The following is a 23,347-nucleotide window of genomic DNA, read 5'->3' on the forward strand; positions in this document are numbered from 1 at the left end:
TCAGTAGACTGGCAGTGCTGGAAATGGTGGAGTACAGATTAACTCTTTGCATCTGCATTGAAATGACACGAGCTGAAAACATTGCTCAAATGCTGGAGGGATAATTTCAGCTTGGCAGTCTTCAGACAGTGAGTCTGAGGGCAGAGCTCTCCAGTAGCTCCATTTACTCTGAATGGTGTCAGATGGTTTGTGTCAGACAGAATATGGTATAATAATGCTTAGATCAGCTTTGATCAAAAGTCTTGTCTGCCCAGTGTCCTGCCCAACAGTGACCATCAGAAGCTACTAGAGAACACAGTCTTGCAGGAATTCCCTCCCACAGTCCAGCAATTGGCATTTCAGAAACTCGCTGAACCTGGTGTATTTTTTGTCTTCAATAGTCCCTGCAGAATTTTACTTTATGCAGTCACTTTTTGACTGGGATCCTCTAATGTCCAGTGGTAAAAAGAATCCTTCAGCTTAGTTAAAAACTCTACAAAGCTCCCTGTCCCATTAACAACCACACACTGGGTTTGTTTGCTGTCCCTCGTTCCTTTATGGGAAGGACCAAGGAATAATTGTTCCTTACTCACCCTTCTGTTGCCACTGAGGGTTTCATGTACCTTGGTCATATCTCAGCCTGGAGACTACTGATATACTAAATATCTCCTCATGCAAAACCTCTCTTGCTCTACTCATTCTTGCTGCCTTTCCCTGAACTCTTCCCTTCTTGTCAACTGCTGCTGAACCCTGGACCTGAGCTGTGGTGTTACCAAAGGTGTGATTGTACTCTGCAGTGATACAGAGCCACAGTGGTTGTGTGTTTTGTATTCTGTACTTTTCCAAAAATTCCTAATAATTTGTTTGCTTTATTTCTTGTACAACTTGGTGCTTAGCCCTGCACAAGTATCTCTTGTGGTGCTCAGGCTCCATTTTTGAACAGCAGCGTGCAGCCTTTTTAAAGACTTGATCACTGTAGCTGAAGTCGTACATTTAAGCAGTTGTACATTTAAGCAGTTGTGTCTTCAAGGACTAATATATGCAGGTCAGAAGTGCCTCATGTAGGAAAAAGCACAAAGGCCCATTCTGTGCTATGCACAGTTATCTGCCCATGGAAGGGGCCTTAGTGAGGCTGAAGGCCAACATCCTGCTCAAAGCAGGATTAAGCTCATGTCATGTTGCTTTGTCCTACCTGAGCTCAGCTGAGTATTAAAAGGTCTCTGAGGATGGAGATGCTCTACTCCTTTACTCTCTGTCCCAGTGCAGCTTTGATCCTGCCAGGAGTTACGTCTCCGTGTCAGCTGGGATTTCCCAAGTGGAAACTTGTCTGTTCTCCTCCTTTCACTGTAGACTGTAGAGAAGTCTGGTTCCATGTCCTCTGTAAACCCACCCCTAAGGAGCGGAGCAATTAAATCCTGTCTTTGCCTTCTCTTTTCCATGCTGAACAATCCAGGTTTCCTCAGTTTCTTCCTTTACAGTGGTGTTGGCTACAGCTCCCTGGTGATCTCAATGGCTTCCTCTGGATTCCACTGGTGTGAGGGGTTTATTTGCAGCTAATTCTGTAAGACATGAGTATTTGTTTTTTGTATTCTGCCTTCACTGAATAATTCCCCTAAATGGGTGATAATAAAAGCTTCAATGTTCCTTATATTCTTTCCTCAAAGCTGGAGGAGGGCACTGTGTAGGCAAAGACCTGCACAATGACAGAAGATTGCTTGGGGATGAGGCACTACAGCAGTTTGCATCCCTGTGAGTTCACCTTGAGCTCTCCTGTAATTAAAGTGAAGCAGGAAATAAGTCATTCTGTCTTACAAGTCTAGCCCTGCAAAAACTGGTGCTTTTTTGAAACACTTTCTGAACTTAGAGTGGGCCTTGCAGTGCTCTTCCTTTCTCCAAATGTGCCATTTTCTCCTCCACAGTTCAGTTGGCTCAGCAAGTCAGACGAGCAGAAGGATGAGTCTCCTTCGTCGTGGCGGCTGGGCCTGAGGAAGACTGGCAGCCACAACATGTTGAGTGAAGTCGCTGCCACTCGTGAGGCACAGAGGGATAAAACTTCTTCTATCTATCGCTCCTCGTCCAGCCCTCGGATATCTGCACTGTTGGACAACAAGGAAAAGGTTTGGCTTTCAGCAAGGATATTTCAGGGTATCCACTTTACCCCACGGGTGTAAACCCCTTTCCCTTTTAGTTGTTGCTGGGGTTTGTGTCCATAACAAACAACGGTCTCTTTCATTCTTACCTTCTTTTTCTGTTGAAAAATATTTTCCTCCTGTCAGTTGTTTCTCCAGAACTGTAGTTTGGTGCCCCTTTGGCCTAATTCCTACTCAGTTTGGACCAGGCTGCCACTGAACAGGGGCTGCCAGTCTGGCACTGTTCTTCACCAGAAAATGTCCAATCCAGACAACAGCACATGCCTGCAGTGGAGATTCTCCTTCTCCATCATTTATATGGATTCCTCCTCTATCTACCAGCTGCATTTGTAAATCCCATCCCACGTATTCAGTAACTGTAACTTTTCTGCCCATGGGTAGATGCCTCATCCCAGGACGTGTTCAAGACCACCTTGGATGGAGCTTGGTCTAGTGGACTAAAGATCCCTTCCAACCCAAACCACTTCTCTGATTCTGTGATTGACAAGTTATTCTCTAAGTTAGAAGATGCTTTTATTCACTACCATGGTCATCAGGAAATCCCTTTCAGAACTGATATTTCTATGCTGTGGTTTGTTGCTTTAAGCAATATAAGAGAAGCAAGAAGTTGCTTTAAACCAGCTGGTAGAAGAATGCTTTCTTAGTTGAAGAGTTTGAACATGAATTTATTTACCACTGAACATGCTGGAAGGGTAAGAGATGTGTAGCTGAAGTTCCTCTTTTGCTTCACCAGGACAGAGACAACAAGAGTTATCTTGCCACCATAGTCCCCAGAAGACTGAGCAGTACGAGTGATACAGAAGAAAAAGAAAACAGGTGAGACTGGCTGAAGTTAATGCTCAGCTTCCATCCTGTCAGTAGTACTTCTGGAATATAATTTTTCTGTGGTCATGCTCTGTATATTTTCTCAGCAGTCTCAAGTACACAAGAATTCACAACATCAAGAGCCAGCTCTGTCTATAAAAGTTCTGGTACGTTGGTTTTCATTTAGGTGAGCAGGAATCAACAGACTGGTTCCTCCACCCCTGTATTCACACAGGCACAGGCTCCATTCAGGCAGCCAGATTTATGGATCCTTTTTCCTTTTAATATGCAAGTGCCTCATTTTGTAGCTGCCACCTGCACTTGTAGTTGTCACTTGCTCAGCAGTCACCTTCAATCCCTTTGTTCACACCTCTGTCACTTGAGATTCACTCAAGCTTGTGAACTCTCCCATGTAGAAACTGTTTCATTGCATGGCTGTTTTTACAGTCGGTGTGTGTAAATGCCCCTGGTCCTAACCATGGTGTAAATGGTGTGTGTAAGTCCAGGAATTCCAGATGTATTTGAGGAGCTGATCTCTACTAGTAGCTTCTTCAGGGGCCTTCCAGTGCCTAAAGTGGCTCCTAGAGAGCTGGAGAGGAACTTTGGACAAGGTCCTGGAGTGATAGAACACGGGGGAATGGCTTCCCACTGCCAGAGGGCAGGGTTAGATGGGATAGTGGGAAGGAATTCTTGGCTGTGAGGGTGGGCAGGCCCTGGCACAGGGTGCCCAGAGCAGCTGTGGCTGCCCCAAGCCTGTAAGTGTCCAAGGCCGGGTTGGATGGGACTTGGAGCAACCTGGGACAGTGGAAGGTGTCCTTCCCTGGGCAGGTAGTAAGACAGGATGAGCTTTAAGGTCCCTTCCAACTGTGGCTATTCTATGATTCAGTTTCTACTGGAAGGAGTAAAATTTGACCTTAGCCTCAAGTCCAGCTATTTCCCCAACAGAGGGGGAAAGGCACATGCAGAGCAGTGGCTGTGAACTGTAATTGTTGGGCAGGAGCTGTGGCAGATGACAACCTGAGAGAATTTCAGCACAGCTTGAGAATCTTTGCTGATCTTTTGCTGGAACATCCCTGCTGTGTTCTTGTTCACTCTCAGGCAGTCCCTGAGATCGAGAGTTTTGCGGACAATTTGTGGCTGTTGATCAGCTCAAGAAGGTTTGGCAGGGGTTGCTATAGAGTGGCACATCCCCCTGTAGGAGCTGACAAGTGTCCTTTTCTGGGTGGAGTTGGGACTGGCTGAGGAGTACTGGCCTTCAGGAACAGATGGTGCCCAGGCATGCTCTGTAGTACAGATTTTTTCCCAATATTCTTTTCTTTCAAAACATTTGGGTTTTCCTTTCTGGAACGCACACGTGTCTTGAGAGAGCATCAGTCTAGGCATGACAACTGGAAATGAGAAATAATTGCATACTGATAGGGGAATGGATTAGTGCTGCATTGCAAGCTCCAGGTCCTTTGCAGCACCAGCAGAGAGCAGGATACACTGCCAGAGTGTGCATTAGCATTAGGGAGAGAGCCCTGTTTTCAGATAACCAGGGTAAACAGGACTACTAGGAATTTCTTGATAACTTGTCAAGTAGCTTTAGATACTGTAAATATTTTGTTTGTTGTTTTCTGCTTCATGATTTTGTGGTTGACCTGGTAGTGCTGAGTTAATTGTTGGACTCGGTGATCTTAGAGGACTTTTCCAAGCCTATTGATTTTGTGAAAGGCTTTGCTGGGCTGAATTGCTTTTGTCTTTGCCTGGATACCTTGAAGAATAAAAGCTTTCCTGCAGTTCAATATATACCCATTTATACTTTGTTGTTTGATACAGACAGCAGTGAGAATATTAAATGACACTATTTAATATGTTGAATAACTTTTATGGACAATCTGAATTTCATTTGCAATTTTCTGACTAAAAAGGATCTTGTTCCCCTTTATCCCAAACATTACATCATCTGTGGTTCTTCAGTGAGCTGGCAAGAGCAGGAGCTGATGTTAAGGCCAGAGCAGGTGATTCTCTGAGCTGTGTCACCTGAACAATGAAGCACGTAGGTGTAAGGGAAGGATCTGTGTTGTGAAACTGTGAAAGAACCAAAAGCAGACTCCAGGGGTTTTTCTGAGCAAAGGCTGTGCTGTGTCCTGCTGTAGGGAATCTGCTGTGAACCTGGTGCGGAGCGGCTCCTACACGCGGCAGCCCTGGAGGGACGAGCCAAAGGGAAACGAAGCTCCCCACTCCGGTGCACCCACTACCTATGTATCCACCTACTTGAAAAGGTATGTTCAGGTCCCTCTTCCATGGGTTCTCAGGCAGTCAGAACCACTCTTAACATGCCTCCCACACCTCGGCCTCCTGCGTGTTGCCTCCTGCATCTTGTAACTGGCCTTGGGACCCTCTTCTGCTGAGAGCAGGAAAGAAAAGATTTTTTAATATTTGTCATGCTAAATAGTGTTTTTAAAAGCTATAATTTTATTAATTTGCAAATTTCTGGACTGAATTTAAATACTCTTCTTCACATAATTCAAATGCAAAGTTTTCTCTGTTTAATGCTGGTGTTATGGTTAGAGATTAAAACCAAAATTGATCATAAAAACAGATTAATGTAATAAGAATCCAAAAGCGTTGCGCAGATAGCTCTTGGTGAGCAAGTTATAGCTTGTCTCTAATTTTGGTTTGTATCAGTCCATGTTTATAGAATTATCAGAAAGTGGCAGTGATCTTGTGCATGATGTACAGCACTTGCTAAGGAGTAAAACTGATGCTTCTACCATTGATTTATAAAGCAGTAAGGAAGCAGTTTGTTCACAGTATGGGTGAAGTTGTAGAGGCTTATTATTGGTAAAGGAGCCAGGAAGAAGCAGGAAAGCAATTCCTGGCAGAACTCCTGTAACTGCAGTGTCAGGGACCCCTTGGGAGGCAGAGCCTCGGTGTCCTTGAGGTGCCACCTGACAGCTCTCTCTGAGTGAGCTGAGGCAGTGCCCTGCTCTGGTGGGGCAAATCGTGCATTGCTGGGTTTTCATGTGAGCAGGAGGATCAGCAGTGCCAGCACCTCACCTTTATTTCAGCTGATACTGAAGACCATCAAAACAGCCTGTAGTGACCATGTCACACTGCAAAACCACTGTGTTTCTGCTTAAGGAAAAGCAGCAGTAAGAAAACGGCAGCAATAGCTTAAGGTTTTAGACTGAGATTCATGAGATTCTACGCCCTGAACTAAATAACTGTCCTGAAGTCAAGACAATTGCTTGAGATACTTGGGAAGAGGTAATTTGTTCCAGTGTTTATGCTGTGTTTATGTAGAGGTAAGTGGTGCTCAAGGATGTGTGTGGCCAGTTGCTGAGCATGTACAGATCCATTGCCACAAAAGGTGAAGCAGCCCCTTCAAGCAGAAGCTTCTGCTCTGCTGCTCCATTCTGGTGACTTCACAGCTATCCTGGGACGTGATGACAGCCCAGCCTCCATGGCTTGTCTCTCTCTGAAGCTGGACAAGCTAGAGCTGATTACATTGGAAAACTTTTGTCCCTTGCAGCTGGCACACCTGTGCTGCTCCCTGAGCTGAGGGACAGCCCAGTCACCCCCAGGCAATCTTTACAAACATTGCTGGTTAATCCCAGCTAATCCTGCACCAGATTTAGTGTTGCACTGCACACACTCACTGTATTTCCTTGGTTACACTGTACAGAGAGTGAGGAAGGTTTAGGCTGTATTGGGAGGTCACTAATACTGAGTTCTTGACACAGGCTGAATTCTGATCTTTCATAAGATAGTAACTGGCTCACATGCAGGTACAGGGAATAGCTTTGTCAGGTAGGAATAAATATGCTTTTAAAGGAGAGATCAATGGGTTTGCATTTCATATACAAACAGTAAAACCATGATCAATTAGACCTTTGTCCCTTATAGTTTTGTGTAGGAGAGCACAGTGATATTGAATACAATTGTATTGAACTTTTGATTTCTCCAACCTTGTGCATCCGCCCCTAAGATGAGGAAATGAACCTTGGTAGACATAAGCATTTTGTCATTTCCAAGTATTAGCAAAACTCTCAACCCAACTGCAAAAGGTGAAAGCTTCTTCTTAGAGAGGAAGAATTCAAGGGAATATGACATGCTGGATGTCACTGAGGGGATGACTGTATACATCTGCAGCTCCCCTTTGCCTCAGCATTTGACTGATCTCCATAAAGATCACAGTCTGGTTTGGGCTGGAAGGGAGCTGAAATCCCATCTCCACCCCCTGCTGTGGGCAGGCACACCTTCCACAAACCTGGTCTTGAGCACTCCAGGCATGAGGCAGCCACAGCTTCTCTGGGCAATCTGTGCCAGGGCCTCACCACCCTCACAGGGAACAATTCCTTCCCAATATTCCTTCTAACCCCTAGTTATGTTCTTTATGATGCCCCAAACATAGAATGAACAACAGCAGCAAATCATCTTTAGAGGAGCTAAGAGCTGGCTTTTTCTTTTTCTTTTTCTTTTTCTTTTTCTTTTTCTTTTTCTTTTTCTTTTTTCTTTCTTTTTCAACAAAATAACTTGTAGCAATGTTACAAATGTTCTTCAGCTTTAGTTGAAGCATATATTGATGATCTCTCTTTCGTGGTACTGGCAGTTGTCCTGCTTTCTCTGCGTGTGCCACTAGCTCAGAAATCTACAGAACCCTGCTCTAATATCCTGGTGTCCATTTTAGTGCGCACTGGCCTTCAAAAATCCAGGTCGAATGAAGGGATGTGGAGGAAAACTGGCATAGCAGGTTGGATTAGTTCAGCATCCTGCCTTAGACATCAGCCAGAAGTGCTGCCTCCCAGGAAGGGCTCACCCTGGAATGAAATCCTTCCGCCACACAGTTTCTCCTGCATTTCACATTGATGCAAATACCTCCTTGCTGGTTCTGGTCACATAAAAGCCATTGCAGTGAGCCAGGACAGCAGTCCCTGCAGCCCAGACTGTTTCTGACAGCAGCTGGTTTTGAAAGAGAACTTGCAAAAGCCAGGATAACTTCCAGCAGTTTGCTACCTCCCACACTCTCTTTGCTTCCAGCAATCAGGAATTTAGGAGCCAGGGGTTATATTTAACCATTGTTCTTAATAGCCACCACTGCAGCCAACTTCCATACCCAAATCCTAGTTTGATCTCTGCAATACCTCATGGCAGTGTGTTTAAAAAAACAGTTATGTGCTTTGTGCAAACCTTTTTTATTACCACATGTGGAAGCTGTTTAGGAGTGTGAAGGTTCTTAAGTAAAAGTTTTTAATGCCTTTAAAGTATTTCTTAAAGTCAGAAGTATTTTTTATTGCTTTGAAATGTTGCTTTGCATTTCGTTGCTCATTCCCTGATGGTTCTGTTGTGATAATGTTAGAGAATGAGGAGCAGTGTGTCATGTCAAAATAATTTTTTATTTCTGATGTTGAATTATTCAGCATAATTTCATAGTCCTCCTTTGCACAGACTCCTGTGTACACAGCTGTTAATTAACAGGATTCCCTGGCTAACCTTTATATTGCAGTTTTCTGGTCCAGTTCAAATCAAATGTGAACAATGGAGTAAATGCCTTGGAGTGCTCCTCTCACTGTGCAGTGCCACCCATGCAGGAGGACAGGCTGGGAGGTGGATTCCCACAGAGATGGCAGTGCCTTGGCTCCCTTTGGAGCAGGAGTGTGTTCCTGGTGCTCCAGCACCACATTTCTCTGCCCATGTGTGTTGGAGCTGGTGTAATGCCATCCCTGTGCCCTCTTCTTCCATTCCTCCTCCTCCTTTCCTCTTATCCCCCACATCACTGCTCTCCCAGGCACCTGGTACTGCTTCCATCCTCCTCACCCATTGCTTTTCCCTTCTGAAAAACAATCCTTGTCAGGGCTTTTTGATAATCCTCCTGCATCCTCCCTTCCTGACCAAGTTCCTTCTCTCTCTTGCAGCCACCCTTGTGCCCCAGCCTCCCTGCCTTGGGCTCTCCTAGGATGGTGCCACATCAACTCTGTTCCCTCAGGGCTGCCATCACCTTTTCCCCTGCTGATCCTCTCCTTCCCTCCCCAGACACAGGCTCCCCTGCCCTCCTCTCCTCCCAACACTCATTTATGCAACTCCACGGCCGCTTGCTCCACATGCCCACCCCAGCCAGGCTTCTCTTCCCACTCCCACCCTCCTCCCAGCCCATCTCCAGGGCTTGGCTTTTCCCTCTGGAGCAGAGAGCCAAGAAGGGAGGGACTTCCTGCTCCTGCATGCTCCAGGCAGGGCTAGCATTCCAGAGAAAGCTCTGTTTAGGGTCTGGCAGAGGTTGCTACCTGGTGACAATGACTTGCTTGTTCCTGTGTGACCTGGATATGGCAGGCAGCCATCAAATGGGGAGCCCAAATGGGAGGTTCCTCCCTGTGGAGGCCTTCCAGGATGCTCTGTTGTCCCGTTTGGCTCCCCAAGGACCAGCTGCTCATGCTGGGCTTGCTGGGGGCCTTGGCATATAAAACTGGCTTGTAAATTGGGTGCCTGGGTGAACAGGACTGGATCCTTTCTCTGGCCTCCTGTCCTTGGCTATGGTCCTGCCCCTTCCCAGTGTTATTTCAGCCTCAGGCTGCTCTCTGGATTCTTACTCTAGAGTAGACTTCCAGTTTCATTCTGTTGTCCCTGGCCTTCCCTAAAACCTGCAGCTCTGTCCTGGCCTGCTTCTTTCCTCTAGGTCAGCTTTTATTCCTGTGCAACCACTTTGGTCCTTGTGCCCTGCCATGGGAGCCATTAGGACGCAGAAGGTGAGAGCCAGCCTTCCTAGCCTCTGATCCTTCAGACAGTCCAGTCTGACCAGGCATGCCAGATGCTGGGAAAGGTGTGGCAGGGCCCTAGGAGCCACTGGATTACTCTGTGCAGGCAGTGAGCAGCTTGGGTGCAGGGCTTGGACATTTGTGAGAAGGAGATTCTGCCAGACTTCATCAAGTCTGTTTTCAGAGATATGCAGCTTTTCCCACTAGAATGGATTCTCTGTCCCATTAGGGTGGATTTTCTCTCCCCTTAGGCTGGATTTTCTTTGAAAAAGTGAAAGGGTCTATCCTTGTATAAGAGCCCTTTTTGTTTCCTCCTCCATCTTCTCCAAACTATGAACACAAACACAGCTTTTGAGTAAGATTTTCAGGACTTGCTTTAAACTGGCAAAATATTATTTCCCTTGCTCAATCTTGAATATTTTTGGACAGCTGTGCTAGCTATTTTCCAGAAATACAGTTTGTGCCAAACGTGTCTTAAAGAAAAGTAAAGCCTGAACTGATCATCTTTGCCAAAACTTTAAGCCACTGGAAATAAGTTCTTAAAACAGGAAGTCCTGGACATCCTCAGGTGTGATGCAGCCTGACCAGCTTATGTCACTCTATCCTCTCCTGCTTTAAACATCCTCATCCTTGCACCTGCCTTTCCCCAGGGCACAGAGTGCTCCATATGCCCTACTTTCACTGCAGCAGGGTTTTTTCCTTCCCTGATCCTCCCCAGCTCACCCCCATGTCATTATTCTCTTGCTGGAACTGAGCTGGGCTTAGCTAAGCAGGGCTCTGCTGGCACTGGCCTGTGTGGGCAACCAGTGACAGCTCCGCTGCTCTCTGATCTCCTTGCACATGTTTTGCTGCCCTGTGGTACCTGCTCCCTTCCCAGCTGCCAGCCCAGCTGTGGGATGTGCTGTTGAATATTTACTGTGCTCTGAAGGACGTGATTTTGTGATGTTTTACAGTGCTTCATTTGGTAGAAGTAGTGACCTGAGCAGTCCCTACATTTCAGCCAGTCGCAGTCCATCTCTAGCTACCTCACCCACTGCCATTGGCTCATCTACCTCCCCGGGCACCCCGTGGCAACCTGTCTCTTGCTGCCCCACATCTCTCGGTGTGAACACTCCTGCCTCAGCCTACCACAGCACCAGGTAATGGCTCCCAGAGACAACGCTCCAAAGTCAGCATTTCGGTTGGAAGTTCTGCAGTGAATTAGGGATTGGATGTGTGCTTCCACATGGGACGTGCTGATAAGCAATTCCAGAATGATAAGCAATCCCAGGATGGTGGTGTTGGACAGTCTCAGTGGTGGGTGTGACTGGCAGGCAGGTGACAGCCCACAGTGAGTCCCTTGTGCCCTCTGTCCCTGGGACACAGCATGTGCTCAGGCTGCCCTCAGGTGCTCAGTGGAGCTCTTGGAGTTCCGTCCTTCTGCTTTTTCACCAGGTACATTTTTCTGATCATTTTTGCTACTAACAGGGATGTGAAGGCTATTAATTCCTCCTGCTCATTCTTCTTCAAGTTTTGTAAAATTCATTTTACTGTGGCTGTTCTCTACAAACACATGACTGTAAAGTGAGGAGGATGACTGTCCATGCTCCGTCGAGGAGGTTGGACTTGGTCAGCACTGGAGTTCACTTGCTTTGCTTTCCATATGTCTTCTCTATTTCAGAGCCCCTTTCAGGCAACAAACTGATTCTGCTGTAGAGAAAAACACAGATGGCAGCTGTGCCAGCACCCCTCTAGGTGTAATCACAAACCATGCTGTGCTCGGCGCTGCCAACGGCACCGGGAATGCCGGGGCTGCCTCCGCCCCGGGGAAGGACCTCTCGGCTGAGGAGGCCAGGGAGCGCAGAAGGTCAGTGAGGAGTGGGCTCTGTGGCCCTCTGCGTGGGCAGCTCTCACGTGGTGGTGATGGTGGGGGTGTAAGAACTGGTTTTTAGGTGTTCCATGAAGTTCCCAGGCGCCTGTCCCTACTCTCTCTGAAGGTTTTGAACTGAATGGTCAGTGGCTTGTAGGTTAAATTTAGTTTCATAATTTTCTACTTGTCTCTTCAGCGTCTCAGCCTTTTTCTTCAGTACTAATCTCAGCCCATCCCAGCGTGTTTGCAGGGACACACAGCAGAGCAGCCACTCGCAGTGGGTTCTGTAAAATGAATCCCATCCTAAAAAGAGCATTGCACTGAGATACATTCAGATAAAATCTGTCCCTCTGATTCAGCTCAGCTGTGTTTACTTATGCCCTGATGGAGATGCCTGTGCTGCAAAGGTCCCCCAGGTTCCCTTTACAGTTAGTGGGAGAAAACAAACATTCCTGGGGTGTGTAGGTGTGTTACACAGTAGGAGATGGATTTCAGCAGCAGGTATGGCTTTGATTGACTGGAAAAACCAGAGGTAGGAGACTGCCATGTGCAGCTGAGGCCATTCCAGCAGTAGCAGCAGTGGGAATGACTCTGACTCCAGCTGGTGGTATCTCTTTCTTATCACATGGTGTTATTTTAAGACTGGGGAAATACAAACCTGGGGTGACAGAGCTCTTTCCAAAGGAGCTCTACCGTATGCATTAATTACAGAATATTAAATGATCCATATATTCTTCCTGCAAACAGGTTAACTTTTCCAAAACCTGTCTCTTCTAATGGCATCAGTGAAAGCAAATAATAAAAAATGAAATGCAGTGATGAACTGGGTGTTTCTAACCAGCAGTGAGTTCATGCAGAGTACCCAGTGCTTGGATTCTTCCTAACTGTCATAGTGATTTATTGAAATACAACCCTTTCTGAGTGCAGATAGTGCTCTGACACATCTTAAATGGCCTGAGGCTGAAGGATGGCAAAAGCAGTAATGGGAATTATCAGCTTACAGGGCTAAAGGTGGTGGGGCTGAGCTGCTGCTGTGCTGTTGGAAAATACTCAAACTTGTAATGGTGCTTGGGATTTTTTTTTTCCCAGAGCTTGCACAGGGAGCACTTGGAAGGTACTAAAACTTCAGCTTTGTGTGCAGGGACAGTTTGCACTAGCCACTGCAGGGTATCTTTGGTGTGAAAGCACTTGGGTTAGCCCTGGAAGTGCCTCTGTGTGCTCCTGTTGCATTGCTGGAGGTCACTTGGCTTGGGGTCATTTACAATTGAATCGAGATGAGCTGCCAAAAGATACTACCAGTGCCCAGTGAGGTTGTGCAAGAGGACAGAGTGAGTATTGTGCTCTCAGTTCTCACTAAAGACCTTTCACAATGGTCTCTACATTTTAGCAAGCCCAGAATCAAGTTGCAGAAGCAGGTTTTTCCCTGCAGAAGTGGGCTGCTCACAGTCCCTCCAGACTTCTGGCACTGTCTGCAGATAAAGAACTGGACTGGGATAGTTACTTGTAGAGGTCCAAAAAAGCATCCATTAATATTACTGCATTGGCATTTACTGCCAAATCTGTTTCTATAAATAATACAGAAGATCTCTTTGTCTCCTGCATTTTTATTAGAGAACCATCTCCTGTGAATTATGGTAATGTAAAGAGAAAACACCAGAAAATTCCTCCCACCTTTAATTGATGCTTTCAGACTACTGAGAGAAAAAAAAAGCCCAGAAATTATAGATTGTGCTCATGGGGGAGGAAACCTTACTGATGAATGTATGTCCTCACAGTGGGATAAAGTGACTGGGAGCTACCTGCACATTGGAACTAGGACACATGGGCCCAAGGAGACAGGAGAAGTCACCTAAACAGGAAAAGCTTATTAGGGAAGGAGACCAATTCCAGTAAAATAAAAAGGCAAATGGCAAACAGTTGTCAGGGCAGTGCTGTATGGATTTCAGTTCCCAGTGGCAGCTGTTGCAGGAGTACTTGGGCTGCTTCAGTGTTTCCAAAGCACCAGCTTGCTCTTAGCAACAAAAACATAAACAGGCTGATCATCTAATTTTAGATCACAGGGATATCTCCGAACTTGTGGCCTTAAAATTATCTGTGTGAAGCCAAAAGCTTAAAGCAGAAGAGGCTGCTTAGGGCTCTGAATGAACGACTGGCATAGTGCTCTGGAGTGCTGGTTTGCATCCTGTGGTGGCCAATAAGCCTTACCCTGCCCCACCACAGTTTGAGCCATGGTGGTTCACCTGCTCCCTGTTTTCCAGCTGAATTGGTTAGGCTCCAGTAAATGCTGGGAAATAGTGTAAATTACTGCGGGGAGGAAAGAACAAACAGCAGAGGGGCAGTGGAGCAGAGATCCATTTGGGGCGTGCGATGCCACGTGGTGCCAGCTGGACCGTGCCCAGTCAGGGCTGGGGCCCGGCTGCTGCCACCTGTGTTCTGTGTGTCCTGCTGCACATGCCAGCCTTCTGTGTGTCCTGCTGCACATCCCAGCCTTCTCTGTGTCCTGCTGCACATGCCAGCCTCCTGACACTGCCCCCTGTGTTCTGTGTGTCCTGCTGCACATCCCAGCCTCCTGACACTGCCCCTGTGTTCTGTGTGTCCTGCTGCACATCCCAGCCTTCTGTGTGTCCTGCTGCACATCCCAGCCTTCTCTGTGTCCTGCTGCACATGCCAGCCTCCTGACACTGCCCCCTGTGTTCTGTGTGTCCTGCTGCACATGCCAGCCTTCTGTGTGTCCTGCTGCACATGCCAGCCTTCTGTGTGTCCTGCTGCACATCCCAGCCTCCCAATGCTCCTCTGCAGCACTGCAGTGTGCTAATGCTGTGGGCTGGAAATGTGCCATCTCCCACAGCCAGTGCTTGTGCCAGGCAGTTTCTTTTTTGGGGTTTTTTTTGGGTATTTTGGAGCTGCTGATGATCAGTGCGGTCTGGCCATTTGGATGATCTCCTGCCAAAAGCAAATTGACTCCCATTGTCAGTGTGTTTGTCCACTGAACTCAAACAGCCCTGACTCTGCTGAGTGTGGATGTCAGCTGTGTGGATGTTGTGCCTACAGTAGCTCACACAGGCCTGGTTCTTCCTAGGGCAGAACTAATAGCTTCCTCACTTCTGCTGGGTGCCTGTAGATGGTGGAGAATGGGGGTTCCTGTTGGTTGTAGCCCAGTGCTGGATTATCCACCTTCATCCAGGGTGACAGCGGCCTCTAGTGCCACCAAAAGCTTCTTACCCAAGTTCTCTGCATCCTGTCTGTGCAGATTCATTGCAGGGCTCTGCTCACGGCTTCTGCTGACAGTCCTGCACTGCAGAGTGTTCCTGGTGTCACAGGTCTGGCCTGCTTGGAGCTGTGTCCCCTGGGTTAGAAAGGGGCTGCAGGAGATCCTGCTGTACTGGAATGTCACTTGAGCCATGAGATATCTGTGCTGGAAAGAAAGTCTGGGAGATCTGGCTGAAGCTTTTCGTACTCTTCTTTTGGAACTTTTACTTCCCAGAGCAACTGGAAATGTGACCATGTAGCCCACAGCTGGCATGTGGTGAGACATGCTTTGCCTGAAAACTTCTGAAAGGCAAGTCTGCTCTCAGTTATGTGGCCAGTTTGAAAGGACTCTTGAATTTGAAATATCTCCTGGTTTGCCAAGAATTAGGATTTTTTTTTACCCCCCCACCACTGTGTTTATACAAATTAATTCTGCCATTGTGTGTGTTCTTCCTGTTCCTCGGGCAGGTTCCTGCAGGGTGGTTCCAGTACTTGCCATCAGAAATACTCTTAGGGACAGGAAACTCCTCTCTCTCCTTACTTGTTAATTTATTCTGAACAGTTTCTCACATAACTGCCCAATCCCTGGAAGTGTCCAAGGCCAGGTTGGACAGGGCTTGGAACAACCTGGTCTAGTGGAAGGTGCTCCTGCCCATGGCAGGGTGTGGAACTAGATAAGTTTTAAGGTCCCTTCCAAAGCAAACCATTCCAGGATTCCAGTGACAAATCAGAGTAGGAGTGAGGTGGCCTGGTTTTCTGGGCAGCTTTGGGGTGGGTGGCTCTGCTCAGCCCATGCCTTTTTGCCCTCTAAAGTCTCCCATAGAAATACTTTTCAGCTGAAGGAAATTCACTGACATGCCGGGTATCTGTGTTTGACAAACACTTCTGTTTCCTGCTTCACTCCCAAGAGGAATTCATTTTTCATTCTAAGGATCCAGCTGCTAATTATAGTAGCATATATTATTAATATATTAATAACTGAATCCTCCTCCACCAGTACTGTTAGATGAACAATTTTTGGCAAGTCCTTTTTCCTTGTGGTTCTTGTCCTGTGGGCATTCTGAGTGTGTCTCCTCTAGGAAGAGTATGGATGTGTCACCTGATGTGTCCCTTAACCCTTATGATCTGACAAATGGAATAAAGGACCCTGATCTCTGTGAAAGTTAACTATGAGATTTGCATTCAATGTTGCTTGAGAGGAGCTGGCAGAAAGGGCTGTGAACAATAGCTCGCTGCTGCCAACTATGATAATTGCATTCAAGGAGTATTTAAATGTTGCTTGAGAAGAGCTGGCAGAAAGGGCTGTGAACAATAGCTCACTGCTGCCATATTTTTAATAGCCTTTGACTCTGTAATCCTTATCACTGACTGATGCAGAGTGAGTGGTCTTGATCTCCTGGGAAAGGTCTCTGGGGAAGCAGAGCAGTGGGATGCTCATGCAAGGAGCTGCTACAAGGCAAGGGAAGGATTCCTGTCCACACTACACAGTGGACAACAAGAAGTTAAGAGCTTGCTCTCTCCTGTGAAGAGCTGAATGATCATCTGGCACCTGCTGTGACAGCATTTCCCTGCCACTGCCTCTGCCTCTGCACTTAATCACTTTCAGATAAAGTTGTCCCTTTTTTCAAAGGCTGCTGGTGCAGCCTTTGAAATGGGCTGACGTGGGAGGGCAGGAATTCTGCTGGCCTGGGATTGTCCATGTTGGGAAGAGGCGAGGTTGCTCCTGCTGGATCAGAAATCAAGCTGCATTTTTATTTTGAGTAAGGTCGAGGTGTGGGCCGGGGTCAGTGTGGTTTCCTGCAGGGGTGGCGAGCAGGTGTGTGCTGCATGCTCAGCCAGCAGGGCTTTATCCACCCAGGCCTCAGGGGAAGGGGGGAGGATATTTTGGCATTTGCTTTGGGCGGAGGAGCCCAGGCTGTAGGTTGGCCTGCTAACAAAAGCAGGAATCCATGCAGGATCCTTCAGGAATGGTCAAGAAAAGGAAGCAGGGACCACTTGAGCTAAGCATTGTAAAAGAACTGCAGCTTGGCAGCGTGGAGCAAGCAGCAGGTAAAACTGCCTTTTCCCCAGCCCTGTCCATGCCCAGTGTGTGTGCAATTCCTCTTGGCTTACTAATGGGAACCACTGCCCTGCTGCTCGCGCTTCACCCTCGCTCTAACAGCAGAAATGGCACCTTCTGGCTCCAGTGCCATCCAGTGCCACTGCCTGCATGTTTAGAGTCTGGGCTTTACTAACTTTGACAAATTCAGCTACTTCTCTGTGCCCAAAATGGCTATTAAAGCCAAGGATGTACCTGAAATATTTGTAGAGATCCTGTGTGTCACTAAAGATGAGAGCTAGTTCAGCACTAAATCAGCTAGTCTGTTAAATTCTGTGCTCCACAGTATTGGCCTGGGGATGTGACAGTTGGAGGAGCCAAAGAAGCCAGGTAACCTCCCTGGCATTTCTATTTGAAAAGTCTTTGTGCAGACTTAATCTTCTGTACCTGAGAACAGTGGACACTGGAAATTGAACTAAAGCCACTGTCTGAGAAATTGCAATGTGAGCTCAGTAGGAAATGGAAATCTTTGATACATTATTAATATTCAGTGATATTTTGCATAATTCAGTTTGGGCTGATCTGTGATCCTGTTGCTTGGAGCTGCTCAAGCATCTCCTGCTCCCACAAGGTGGCAGTGGAAGGCTGCTGGGATGCACTGGCAGGCGAACATATTTGGTTCAGCAGCTGAATTTGATCACCATCAAGTTTTGGTTTTACTTTATTTTTTTGTTGCAGAAGACAATTTCCCAAATACTCGGAGTTTTGCCAAGTTAATTTTTTTTGTTTCCCCAGGGATTTTCTGCCCTGGAAAATTTTTTGTTTCAGACTGCAAACTAGCTTTTGGGAAAGCTCTAACAGTTCTGCTTAAAGTTGTTGAAAATGTCAGATTGTACTGGTTCAGTTGCAAATGAGAGGGATGATGGCAGAGGCAGGACATTGGTTTCCTCTACCAGTGGCAGTAAGTTCCATCCTGTTCCAGTTCCTGCAGCAGATTTTTAATGCAAGGATGCAGCTCCTGAGAACTGCAGACGGTGCATCTTGTTCCCTATCATGGTGATAACCCACTCAGTGCTGTGTATTGACACCTGAAGTCCTGTGCTGAACACAAACAACTCCAAAATATTCCATCCTGGTAAGCTTTGTGCTTGTGATGGTCACAGCTGACCCATTCAGTGACAGGGTCATACTGTCAGTTCAGGTGTTGTTGGCTATCTCTGCTCTGGGGTTGCAGCACTCTTTGCTTTTCTCTTACAGAAATAATTCCTGGATTGTTTTTTGTTTTTAGAAAAGTAAGTGTTCTCCTCTTCTGGCAGAAGTTTAAATGTCTGAGTTCACAGCAACAGTTACTGCAGCCAGCTTAGGCATTGTAATCACTGTGATATTTTTTGCCTTTTCACTCTTCACCATAATGCTGAGTGACATTAATTAATGTGAAGGGATTACATAGATCATTAAAAGCTTCTCATGTATGTGCTGACTCCTCCAGCCCCAAACTTGGTGAGCTCTCGGGAGTACCAATGCTGTATTTCATTCCTCTGGCACAGGGGTTGCAGGGCTGTGTTCCCAGCTGGATCTGCAACCTGAGCACTCCTCACCTCATATTGGAGCCATCCAGGCTGCCAGGGAAGCACAAGGAGCTGCCGTGGGGACACAGCACAAAAGGAGCAGCTCTGCTGTCTGAGGGGCACACACAGAACTGAACATGGAACCCTGGAATGCTGTGGTTTGGGTTGGGAGGTTGGTCAGGATCTTACAGCTCATGTCATCCCACTCCTGCCATGGGCAGGATGCCTTCCACTAGAACAGGTGGCTTCAAGCCCCAACCAGCCTGGCCTTGAGCACTTCCAGGGATGGGGCATGGGAAAGGACCAAAATTATCCTGAACTCCCTGATGGGAAATGTTCTTGCAGCCTCAGCTGTCGTACCTTTAACCTCGCCCCATTGTAAATGTCCCATGGAAAGAGGAGTTCTGCAGGTATAAAGGGAGATGGTTGTTGTGATTAACAAGTGGTAAAGATCACAAGTCTCTTAAACTCTTACATTGGCACCCGAACATGTTGAGTGAAGCAGAGCTGTGGGAAATAAAGAAGTTAATCTGCTGCTAGTGAACATGTAATCAACCTGCAACCAAAGTTTCAGACACTGAAACTTGCAGGAGCTGAGAATTCATTGTCCAGATTGAAACACAACAGCTCCCAGCAGCAAAAGCCTGAAAATGGGGAATTCTCAGCCAAGCCTTTTTGAGCCAGCTGTGAAAGGCTTTAGGACCATGATCTTTTTATCATTCTGTCTTCAGCTTATTAAATAACTCTGCATTGTCAGGCTGTCTCCCCCCTCATTCCGAGCTCCAGCACTCACAGTCTGATGTGTTGTCCTTCTCTCCTGCCCGCAAGGGTCTCTCAGAGCACATCCAGCTTCTGGCAGTTTCTCTAAGGGCTATTTCCAGTTGCAGTGGGCTGATGGGCAGAACATGTCAGCACAGGGATAAATTCAGGGAAGAACCAAAACCTGTTGCTTGGATAAGAGAGCACGAAAGTTTCTTTTTCTGACTGTTTCCATGTAGCTGCCAATGATTGACTTGCTTCTGGGGACATAGTTCATCTTCTAACTTAAGGAATTGTATTTTGGGAACTGCTGTCAGCATTGTTGCCTGCAGAACTTGCACTTGCTTCTCCTCCCTCCTCCAGCTTACGGACAGTTATTTGCTAATGGCAACTCTCCAGTTTGTAGGAATGCATTGCTGGGATGCTGTACTTTTCCAGTTGTTTCCAGGAGAACAGTATCTGTACTTGAGGCTTTTGCTGACATTTTTTTTAAATCTTCCTTTTTTCACAGTGCATGTGAGTTTTGAATATACATACATGTATATATAAACATATATATGTGCGTGTGTATGCCTGAGAAATAGATATATGTGTGACAAAGACTTTTTAAATCACTCCATATTTGGAATAGGGATACTATACTCTTCTTAAGGAGAGAAATTTCAAACATTTTAAGTCTAAGTAACCACATAGCTCTCCATGTGGTGAACACACCTCCTTGTGGACAGGGAGCCAATCCTGTGCCTGGCTCCCCTTACCTGTGTTACCTGGATTTGGAAGAGCCAGAAGTCTGTCCTGGCTTCCAAGAAAACTGTCACTGTTGGTTCTAGTCTAATGTGTGTAGTTCAGAGTCACTTCTAAGCTAGAAAGAGGTGAGAAGATTTGGAGAGGGCCTGGGAAGAGCTTTACATCAGAAGAGCCCCATTAAGCCCAGCTCCAGGTCATGACCAGCAGAGTCTCATTTCCAGAGACTGGGGAAAACGGTGATGATGAACCAGTTACTGTGTGCAGTTCATGTTCTTACTGTGCTGGCTGCAGGACCTGGATTTATTGGAGAAAGACCTGACAGGGATGGAGGGAACCTGTCATGGCCCAATGCAGCTCACGTTGGGGGTGGGGTGTATCTCAATTTTCAGTCCTGACAGAAGAACAAAATTGCTTGAAGAAATTCTGAGAAGAGCACAGCTGTAGAACTTGGTGAATGTTTAGCTTCCAAATTTGTTGCCAGGTGTTCGTAGAATGCCAGAAAGGTTTGGTTTGGAAGGGAACTTACAGCTCATCTAATTCCATCCCCTGCCATGGGCAGGGACACCTTCCACTAGACCAGGTTACTCCAAGCCCCTTCCAGCCATGCCTTGAACACTTCCAGGGATGGGGCAGCCACAGCTGCTCTGCCACATGCAGGTGATGTAAAACTCCAGGTTTTGCACATTCTTGCTGCTCCCTCTGGGGCTTGGTGATGTTCTGCCAAAGGACTCCATGGTGGTGAATGGTGTTTGCCAGAAACATTTAAAGCTCTGAGAGCCTGAAGGAGTTCAGGATGGCAGGATGGAAACCAGTATCATAAAAGGATTGTCATACGACTGTATGTTTCTTGGAGAAACCAATCTTCTGTTCTTGTTACCCATGCACCAACCAGCAGGGCATTGTACCTCCCTTTTCTGTATCATTCACCCTTGACTTGGGAGGGGTTTCTCCTCACAGTATTTTCTTTCCTTCTGGCAAGCATTCTCTAACATACAGATTTTCTTCTGTATGTTTATTCTCCTGGTTTACTAACCTGTATATCCAGCCTTCCTATTTCCTTGGTGGCATCTCCCCTTCTATTAGAATTGTATTGCAGCTCCTTTTGCCTTGATGTGGTGATGAGTAGTTGGGAGCCATTTGAGTTTTACGCTATCCTTGATGAAACAGTTGACAGATGAAAATAGGTGTTTTCTTGAAAATAGGCAGAATTAAGTGGGAGACAAGTTAGTCAGTCAGTTACCAGATTTTTTTCCTAGGTAATATACAAACCAGAAGCCTGTAGCTCTCTCAGGGCAGCAGGACACACTTTTCTCTGTCTGTGGGGGTTGTAAACCTCTGCAGTGGTTTTGTTAGCTCTCACATACACATCTTGAACAATTTCTATTCTTCTCCTTGAACTTACAGCCAAAACTCTGGTAAAAATCTGTTCTGCTTTATACATGCCTTCAGCTTGGTGTGATGGCTGCTCTTATTGCAAGTATTTTTCAGAGAAAGCTTATTGCAAGGAAACACAACACATAGGGCCTTTCCTTTGAAGATCTGCTTTGCCCCTGAGATACTTGCTTGAATTAAGAGGGTGACACAGGCTCTGCACTTGAGGCAGCAGCATGTTCCTTTAAAACATAATTAAAAACTCTGTGGCTTGTTCAGAAGCTGCCTCACACCCCATTTGGTGCTTGTGCCCTGCAGCCTGCTGTGCTCTGCAGTGTTTCTGCTTTGGAGAGCAGTGTGCTGCTGTGCCTGTGCCATCCAGCCCAGCCCTGAGCTGCATCCCACTCGCCGTCTCCTTCCTGTGCATTTGTTCTCTCTTTCTTCCAGCCCATTTAGCACACTCAGGTCTCTCAAAATTCAGTTTGTAAGCAAAGTCACACGTTGTAAAAAAATCTGTATTTTCTCTACCTTGCCCCAAAATTAAAAAGCAAAGCACACAGGGTCCCAAGCAGGACACACCTGGGCCTGCATTGTGCAGTTACAGGTACTGACAGCAGAGCCCCTCCTTTGGTCCCTAGAGCAGGCTGTGTCTGCTCCCTTGCAGAAACCAGCTCTGTCACTGTGCACTGGCTCTGCTGACTTGCCTCAGAAAATTCAGTTATCTCATGCTGTAAATGGCTTTGGGTGAGCTCCAGGAAGTGATGAATTGTGTAAATGGAAAGAACCCAAAAGTTGGTGAATGATTGCGGCTGCGGCCCAGGCTGAGCCGTGCTGACCTGCAGGATGTGCTCAGCTGAAGATCAAGTCCCTCTTACAGGTTGGACTCCCAGAATGGCTAATGACGCTGTAAGATGGCTGTATTTTTCTATAAATTCTGGGGGAGCATGGGGGAAAAAGCCTGGGAGGATGATGGGGTAAAAGACCCAAAACGCTTTTTATCTTGCCATACCCAAAGCAAAGCTGTGGCTGAACTGCACCAAGGAAATCTAGGAGCCTCCTGCAAGTGCCTGGGCTGCCCCTTCTGCAGAGCCCCTCCCCACGCCTAGGGCTGACCTGGTCCCCATGGATTTGCCAAACCATTCCTGAAACTCATTTGAAAACCTGTTTTGTCCTCTCTATACGTGTAGCTCCTATATACCTGCGTCCTCATTGCAGAGTAAATTCCACTGATTTAAATTCCAGTGATTCTAAGCCATTGCAGCAAAGTGCCTGCTATACTGAACTACAAATTTACTTGGTTTATACATTTCAGGAATTTATATTATTTTACTACTGCTCTGAACTTCATTAGCAGTATATTTTGCAAATGCCTTCTTCCTGTGGGTGGCTTATTGCTTCTGACTGCTGGGCAAACAGCAGTGATTCTGCTTGTGTCAAAAGCTGCAGAAAATGCTTATTGTTTCCTTAATGTGCCATTACCTGGACAGTGCACACACTGCAGCAGAGAGAGCAGGAGAGCTCCTGCTCTGCAAAATTAGGAGTTGCACAGCTTTCACTCATCAAACAGCAGCTTTTTTGTTCATGAAACAGCAGATCCTTGAGAGACAGTCATCCCTCTGAAGTGTAGGCGCTTCCCATGTTGGCATATCCATCACAGCTCGTGTGTCTGTCTGGATAATCAATGGGAAGAAATGAGCTCCTCTGCAGTGCATGCACATGGTTGTGCTGGAGGCTCCTTGTGAAGGTGATAAATCACACCCTGGGACTGCAGCTCTGCAAGCCCTCGTCTCCATTGCAGGCAGCTCCCAGGGCACAGTTCAAAGAATCATGGAATCTCCTGAGTGGGAAATAATTTCAGGGTTCATTGAGTCCAGCCCCTGGCTGTACACAGCCATGCCAACAATCCCACTCTGTCCCTGAGAGCATTGTCCAAATGCTCCTGGAGCTCTGGCAGCCTCGGGGCCCTGCCCATTCCCTAGGGAGCCTGGGCAGTGCCCAGCACCCTCTGGGAGAAGAATCTTTTTCACAATACCCAGCCTAACCCTCCCCTGACACAGCTTCATGTCGTTTCTTCGGGTCCTGTGCCTGGTCACAGAGAG

At 46.8% G+C, this 23,347-nt stretch overlaps 1 protein-coding gene across 8 annotated transcripts in view; it reads left to right on the forward strand.

The window, feature by feature from the left end:
- Nucleotides 1-23,347, forward strand: part of PPP1R12B (protein phosphatase 1 regulatory subunit 12B) — a 132,414-nt gene that overhangs the window by 56,052 nt on the left and 53,015 nt on the right. For 6 of the 8 annotated variants that reach the window (XM_039698577.1, XM_039698573.1, XM_039698575.1 and 3 more), the window contains exons 10-14: nt 1,899-2,096; nt 2,863-2,945; nt 5,072-5,197; nt 10,621-10,806; nt 11,328-11,513. In XM_039698577.1, coding sequence (XP_039554511.1) covers nt 1,899-2,096; nt 2,863-2,945; nt 5,072-5,197; nt 10,621-10,806; nt 11,328-11,513 — 779 coding nt within the window. The remainder of the gene's footprint in view (nt 1-1,898; nt 2,097-2,862; nt 2,946-5,071; nt 5,198-10,620; nt 10,807-11,327; nt 11,514-23,347) is intronic. The other 2 variants (XM_039698579.1, XM_039698581.1) reach the window with 2 other exon arrangements.

The sequence above is a fragment of the Passer montanus genome, unplaced genomic scaffold (assembly GCF_014805655.1).
Source record: "Passer montanus isolate IOZ18808 unplaced genomic scaffold, ASM1480565v1 scaffold127, whole genome shotgun sequence".
Taxonomy (NCBI): Eukaryota; Metazoa; Chordata; class Aves; order Passeriformes; family Passeridae; genus Passer; species Passer montanus.